At 39.9% G+C, this 7,383-nt stretch overlaps 1 protein-coding gene across 2 annotated transcripts; it reads right to left on the bottom strand.

Annotated features, from left to right (window-relative positions):
• Positions 1–1,668: 1,668 nt before the first annotated feature.
• Positions 1,669–5,626, bottom strand: naif1 (nuclear apoptosis inducing factor 1). Of its 2 annotated transcripts, XM_005946233.3 has the most exons (4): positions 4,800–5,626; positions 3,523–3,570; positions 2,497–3,067; positions 1,669–1,855 (listed from the first exon to the last, which is right to left on the bottom strand). In XM_005946233.3, exons 1-3 carry the CDS (start codon positions 5,242–5,244, stop codon positions 2,502–2,504), a joined length of 1,059 nt encoding a protein of 352 aa, XP_005946295.1. In that variant the 5' UTR covers positions 5,245–5,626; the 3' UTR covers positions 1,669–1,855; positions 2,497–2,501. The 2 variants fall into 2 exon arrangements, with proteins under 2 accessions (XP_005946295.1, XP_005946294.1); XM_005946232.3 differs by having other exon boundaries at positions 1,669–3,067.
• Positions 5,627–7,383: the final 1,757 nt, after the last annotated feature.

The following is a 7,383-nucleotide window of genomic DNA, read 5'->3' as shown; positions in this document are numbered from 1 at the left end:
TGTTTAGAAAAATAGAAGAAATATAGTATAAAAGCACAGTCGGAATTCAGATTTTTTCCTCAAAATTCTAGAAAGAAATTTCCAAAAGATCTCTAATCCTAAATAAAAGAATAAATCCTAAATCAAACCATCTGAAAATTCTGTTAGATCTAACCGCTTTAACTGTGGACAGACCTGACTCTATAAACATGTAAAACACCAAAAAAAAAAAAAACACCCTGCAGTTCCTCTAATGTCCTACTTGAGTGAGTGAGTTGCTCCTCCGTAGACTCAAAGGTTAATATGTCTCGCATTACAGTAGGAATAAACATTTTTACAGCCTGATACACAAACTATTTCAGTCTGTAGGAACTTATGATCATAACATCTGTAGAGGGGTGAATTTATTAAAAACTCACCTGTTTAAATTACATCAGGGACAAAGCTTGCATTGTTAGGGGTGTCACATGCAACTGGTTCACAGCCCAACTCCCATTTTTTTGTATTTGTCATAACTGTTATATTTAAAGGAAAATGTGTTTGCATTTTTAATAAACAGCTAGGTTTGATTTAGAAAAGTACATTTAGAGATATAAAGATTTAAAGCTTTATCAGACTTAACAACTCGTTGACCAGATTTAACGCAGAAAACATCGTCCATCTGGCTATGTAATAAGCAAGGTTATTAAAACCAGATGTGAAAAAATATTTTGACTAAAATAAAAATAAAAACTACACTTTTGAAAAATGTAAACTAACTGATCTGAAATAAAATAGAGCTACAGAGGAAATACTGTTAGTTTTAGTACATCAGTAGTTTGATAAAAACTTCCCTGATGAGACATTGATAGACGTGTTTACTGAGATGCAAGACTGTGAGTCACTGCTTTAAAAACTGTTTTTATTGTAATACCTGTACAAACTTTCCTAAATCTTCCCTCTGACATATGCCCATAATACTAAGACTAAAACAGAAACTAAATAAACTAAATACAAAACTGTGGTGATAAGTTTGCCTCGTGCCCTCTTTGCTTCAAGAAATGAAGATGCCTTCTTAAAAAAATTGATTAAAGACTGATAAATATCAGCAACTAACGTCAATGAATCTCATCTTATGGTGACAGCAGCCAACAGGGTCAAGGAGCTATTGCCAATGTTTGCTCTGAACTCAGGAATACTCATAGTGAAAGGTGCTTTACTGAGCTTTTTTAGATACCGTTCTCTGTTAGGGACAGGTCACATGACTGGAAAAGGAAAAAGAGGTTCAGCAAACAACCTGAAGTAGAAATGATGAACTGTGAAGTAATAATACTTATTACAGGAATAACTGATTTGTTAAGGGTTTTTTAATGAAAACATCAAATTAAACTCCAGTACACCCTGCAGTACTGAAGTGTCCTCATTTGTGAAATTTAATCTGATACTGATACTAACAAACGGATTTCCTTCCTCTCACCCTCTCAGGACCTCAAACGTCACTGCTGTGCTCACACACCTGTAATGAAACTCTGACTTACACTGACCTCTGCTGGCTGGTTGCAAGCACTACAGCCAGCAGAAAAAACAACCTGCTCTGTATATTTCCATCTCCATCTTTCCAACTGTTGGCTTTTTAGAGTAGGCTTTCATGATTTATATTTCATAGTTAACTTTATTTAGTATATATCGAATCATACACCCAGAATCAAGTTTTCCAGCCTGAAGGCACGCCTTCAAGAGCATGTCATTTTATTGAACATTCAACAAGTTTTGCACCATGAAATCATCCCCAGGGTGAGATCATCATTGCTGAGGTCTGCTGTGAAGTCCTCTGAGGCATCTCATAGTGAACAATCAGAGGAAATGAACGGTGGTGCACGCCATCACAATCGCCTCCCTGAAACATTTGGATACACCGGAAAAGATCCATCACACACTGCAGAGCAGAGTACGGGAGGAACATAACAGCATCACAGCGGATGGAAGCTCCGAAAACAATTTAGAGATGCACAAGAAGACGATACCAAGAGAAGAGTGGAACTTTGGACTTGTTTCAAGTATTTTATAGAAAGCCTGCTCTCTATGACATGATACAGATCCAAGAGTAGAAAAAACTGTGTGAAACTAAGTGTTTAAAACTTTTGACTCATGGGGATCATTCGTTCACTCACTGACTTCTTTTACCATGTTTAACATGAACATCTGCCCCTGGGACAGGAGAGATGTGACAGGAAATAAAGAGTTTGGCCTCTTTTTCACTTTATTCCGGTCTGAACACATGCTGGTTAAAGTGCAGCTCACACACAAACCCGGCTCACCACGGTCTAAAAAACCCGACCCGTTAATTTTCCATCAGGCTGATGAAATATTTGCATAAAAAAAGATCAGAAAACCAGATTCAGGGTATTAAATAACATCAAGTCGTGGCAAAAAATAAAAATAACAGTTCTCCATTGGTTCTGTACATGTTCTTCATAAGGCATAAGTGTAATCATGGTTCACACACGTACACACACACACACACACACAACCACGCACTGAGTCTATTGCGCCTCCTCAGCCTGTTGTGTAGGAGGAGGCGGAGGTGTTTTGGGCCTGCTCTGCTCCTCCGTTGCCGCTCCATCAATGGTTGCTCCAGTTGCCGGTGTCGCCACAGAGCTGCTGGCGTTCGCAGCCTCAGACCCGCTCTGCAGAAACTTCCTCAGGTCTTTGAGAGCCGGTCGGAGCATCTGCACCAACGCGAGCAGGGCGGCCTGCGTGCCCTCCAGTGCCTGAGCTTGCCTCTCCTGGGCAAAGGCCTGCGCCTCCTGGGAGCGCCGCATCATCTGCAGCAGCTCGTTCTGGCCCTCCAGGTGCTGGGCGATCTGGCGGATGTGCACGTTGGTGACTCGCTGCTCCTGCAGCAGGCGGGCGGAGTTCAGAGCAATGCGGCTCTTCAGCTCCTGCGGTTTGGCCTGACTCTGAGGTGGCGGTGGGGAAACGGAAGACGAGGCCAGCATCTCCATGGGAGCCTCGACCGCGGCCACCACAGTCGGGGCAGAGTCGCCCTCAGTGGTGGTGCAGTACTCCACCACGCCGCCATCCTCCAGAGTGTGGTACGTCGTCTCAGCTGGAAGCAGGAATCAGTTTCATTTCATTTCATTTATTTATTTAGTTTCAGACGTTTATTAAAAGCCTCACAGAGAACGTGAAGAAACAACTGCTCTGAATTCATGTCTGAAACATCTTTCTATTGTGCTGAAGAAATATAGACTGAAGCTGAATTAGGGCTTGGCTGTACTGTCATGTAATACCAATAAGCAGCAGAAGATGGCGCAGTGAATCAGTGTAACCTTTATTCCTTTAACCAGGCAAAAAGAAAAAATGGTATTTAATGGTAAGAGAGCTAAAAGTTAAAATGTCGACCCCTGGTAGTGATTAAATCTGTAGGATAATTACAAAATGCACCTTTTAAAGCACAGCAGTTCAACACCAGACAGTCGGGTAGAGTTGTGATTAGAAACTCTGATAGCTCTGCAAGTGTCACGGCTAAAGTTTGAACATTTGCAAAGAAATGAAACGTACCATTCAGCTTTGAGTCATCACAGATTGTCCCGGCACCGGCTGGAAGAGCTGAAAGACGAACAGAGGAAGAAGCTAAAACCTCAATGAAACTATCAGCAAATCTTTAATATGTATTTTTTATTTTAAAAATGTAACTCTAAATTTAAATGTTACATTTTTGTAATTATTATCATAGTCATATGATCAGATTTCATATTTATAATCCAAATTAGTATTTAATTAAAATATTAAAATGTAATATTAGGATTTAACATTTACATTATTTTTACATTTTTGGTGTCAAATGTTGCCCACTTGGCTTTCAATAGCTAACTACCATAATAATGGATTGGATTTATATAGCGCTTTTCAAGGCACCCAAAGCGCTTTACAATGCCACTATTCATTCACTCTCACATTCACACACTGGTGGAGGCAGCTACGGTTGTAGCCACAGCTGCCCTGGGGCAGACTGACAGAAGCGAGGCTGCCATATCGCGCCATCGGCCCCTCTGGCCATCACCAGCAGGCGGTAGGGTAAAGTGTCAAAGTGTCTTGCCCAAGGACACAATGACCAGGACAGAGAGCCCAGGGATTGAACCGGCGACCTTCCGGTTACAGATGCAATTCCCAGCCCCCTGAGCCACGGTCGCCCCATCCAGTCTGTCTTTAATATTTAGATTTAAAATTTGGCATTTATATTTAAATGATTTTATAATCATACATTATACACTATATATTATGTTTAAAAGTATCTTATAATAATAGATAATGATTTAAATTTAATATTTAGAATTTAGTACATTTGTGGTTGAATGCAGTTTGAATGTAATTCCTACTTTTTAGTATGGATCTCACAGATTTAATTAAAATATTTCATTAACCTATTAACTTTTAAATGTAAATTTAATAAGCTATTAGCTTTTTGTTTACATGTAATAATACATTTAAACATACTTACATAAAATATTAAGCCTGTGTCGTTATTACGTAGTTTTAGTTATTTTGCATTTCATGTAGTATTTTGGATTAGAATGCAATATTAAACCATACTTGTAAACATTTAACTTACAGACCAATTTTTAACTTTACATTTATTGTTCAGGTATAAACATAAATGTAACTAAACTATAATGTTTACTGTGACATTTAATAACACTTTCATTCACTTTTTCTGTCTGAGTTTTCAGTTGTTTCAGAAAATACTTAAACTTCACACTTCATTTTTTTTTACAGTGTTACACGCACAGTTATTTTCGGCACGCTTCACTTTCCGTACTTCACCGTGCGGCACTCACCCTCCGTCAGAGTGACGGTTGCGGCGGCGTTGACGGTCACAGGTAAGGTGATCTCCGCATCCGAGTCTCCGGCAGGTAGGCTGATGATGGTGGCCTCTCCCAGCAGGTTACAGATCCTCTGCTGCATGGCGGTGAGGATGACGGGAACTGGAGTGCAGTCCGCGGACGTCCCCTCGATGGCAGCCCGCGCTTGGGCCACCTTCCGCCGGACCTCTGTCTTCATGTCGGACCACTTCTTCTTCACCTCGGGCAGCTCGCGCGGACAGGTGGTGACCTGGTTCACCTTTTTCAGGATGTCCATCCACGCGTTATTCTTAGCCATGTGTGTGACTCCGGCATTGAAGTGGTTAACCAGTGTGTGCTTTTGTTTCTCTATTTCTTCCACTATAATTTCCACCTCCCTCTCCGAGAAATTCATTTTTCTCTTTTTGGCCACCGATGCCATAAGTGCAGAAAAGCGTCTTTACGGCAGGTAATTGTGCGTATTGTACGCAAAAATAGTAGGATTTACTCCGGTAATGTGCGCAACGTAATGGCTTCCAGAATCGGCTTCTTCTTCCTACTAACGACGCTTACGTTAGATGGAGGACGTAGCCCCGCCCACCGACTCTTCCATTGGTTGAGGATCTCGCGGTAATGCGACATTCTCTCTTACTATTGGACCAAACAAAAGCCAATCAACTCAACAAGCCAAACAAAAAGACGAAGTTAAAAAAAAGAAATGTTAGCGTTATCTCGCTTTTTTCCAAGTTACACTTGAGTGAAAACAACGTTTAAAGCGTAAAAAAGAAAACGTAAGGGGAACATGTCAGCTGGGATATGACTGCTTCATCAACAGCATGGTTTTAATACTGCTGCTAAAAGGTAACAATTCTAAAGACGTCTTTAAACTGAATACGACTAATAATCAATATTATAATTATTGTAACCTCTCATTATTTACAAATTTCCAAGACACCATGACACCGTGAATAATTTTCAGTGTCTTGAATGAGGGATTTAATAGTGAAAGGCAAGTGTCTTGCTTGTGGTCGGTCAGAGTTATGTTTTCTCGATGATGGTTTTTCTCCCCTCTGGAAGAGGATCCTTCTTTCCTTCTGATTGTTGTAGGTGAAACTCACATTTTTTAATCTCTTCTTTGTTAAAAGAAGGGCAGCTGTGGCTACAACTGTAGCTGCCTCCACCAGTGTGTGAATGTGAGAGTGAATGAATAGTGGAATTGTAAAAGTGCTTTGAGGGTCTCCAAAAGCGCTATATAAATGCAATCAGTTATTATTATTATTATTATTAAATACCTCTGACATGTTAAGCTCACTCAGTCTGTTCAATGGGACTCTGCTTCCTGTTCCTCAAAACAAAATCTGTTCTTAAGACTCTGAAAGAAACCACTGAAAACTGAGCTGGTTCATGAGCTACCCAACAACCTTGTTTTGATCTGCGTTTGAACAAAGAATGTTTTCCATCTGTGATAACCGCAATGACAACTACACAACAGAAACAGTTTGCCCTATAAGAATAAAGGAGGAAAAAGCTAACAGAGTCTGGTGCTCCATGTTTCTCAGTGTTTCATGTTTATGTCACCAATACTCTAACATAGAAAGGTGATTGAAAGCAAAAGGAAAAACCATCTGTCAATGGGGCATAAAAGACTAAATAAAGCAAAAAAACAAAGTGCAAATACAAAAAAAAGGTAGAAGACAAGGTGCATTAAGAAAAAAGGAAGACAAGAAGCAAAAAAATAATAATTTCACAATTATCATGAAACTGACACAAATTGACCAAAAATGGTAGATTAGGATGGGATGGTGGATAAAAGATGGTGAAGATAGAGCTCCCCACCAGAAGGAAACAAAAGTTCTGTCAGCTCTGCGCTCTTCAAGGTCACACTCAACATTTTCAGTGTTTAAGGTGGAAAGAAGATCACAAAGATTTAGTGATGTGCTGAAAAATGACAAAAAAAAAATCAGATATTTGGGGTTAAGTAACCAGAATTAGCTGGAACTTTAACTGGAACAGTTTGTTTTTTGTTTGTGGGTCTAGTGGTTAACACATCTGAATAACTGTCTTCCCATGCAGAGATTGAACCCTCATCATGTGGATACTTCCAGGCACTTCAACTGTTTCAATCTTTCCCACTGATCATCAATGGTAATTCTCTTCAGTAAGAATTTAATAGCCTCTCTGACCACAGTGTAGCACTGTTACACATCAAATTTGACTGTCGTAATAAATAAATCAGTGTCCCACACTGTCCTGGTCAGTGTTGGTCAAGTTACTTGAAAAAGTAATCAGTAACTAATTACTTATTACTTCCCCCAAAAAGTAATCCCATTACTTTACTGATTACTTCTTTTCAAAAGTAATTAATTACTTAGTTACTTAGTTACTTTTTAAAAACACGATTTACAACCTGAAGCGTTGATAAAGCGATAGATCTTGATTGTTGACGATTTCGCGTGATCTTGGATCGTTCGGTTCCCCGAAGCTCCGGGACTTGCTGTCATAGCAACAGAGCCTGCTCGGGAGCAGGTTTACTTTATGTAAACAGGATTAGATCGCGGCCACGCAGGTATGTCCGCTTCAT

The sequence above is a fragment of the Haplochromis burtoni genome, unplaced genomic scaffold (assembly GCF_018398535.1).
Source record: "Haplochromis burtoni strain Fernald_Lab_line unplaced genomic scaffold, NCSU_Asbu1 Contig_469, whole genome shotgun sequence".
In the NCBI taxonomy this organism is placed as follows: domain Eukaryota; kingdom Metazoa; phylum Chordata; class Actinopteri; order Cichliformes; family Cichlidae; genus Haplochromis; species Haplochromis burtoni.
The sequence above is the reverse complement of the archived record's forward strand: the minus strand, read 5'-3'. Positions and strand labels throughout refer to the sequence as shown.

Coding starts and splice junctions, on each gene's coding strand:
- naif1 (XM_005946232.3), bottom strand. CDS start 5,244: ATGGCATCGGTGGCCAAAAAGAGAAAAATGAATTTCTCGGAGAGGGAG. Junction 3,571..4,799: donor AACCGTCACTCTGACGGAGG/GTGAGTGCCGCA, acceptor TTCGTCTTTCAG/CTCTTCCAGCCGGTGCCGGG. Junction 3,068..3,522: donor TGATGACTCAAAGCTGAATG/GTACGTTTCATT, acceptor TCCTGCTTCCAG/CTGAGACGACGTACCACACT.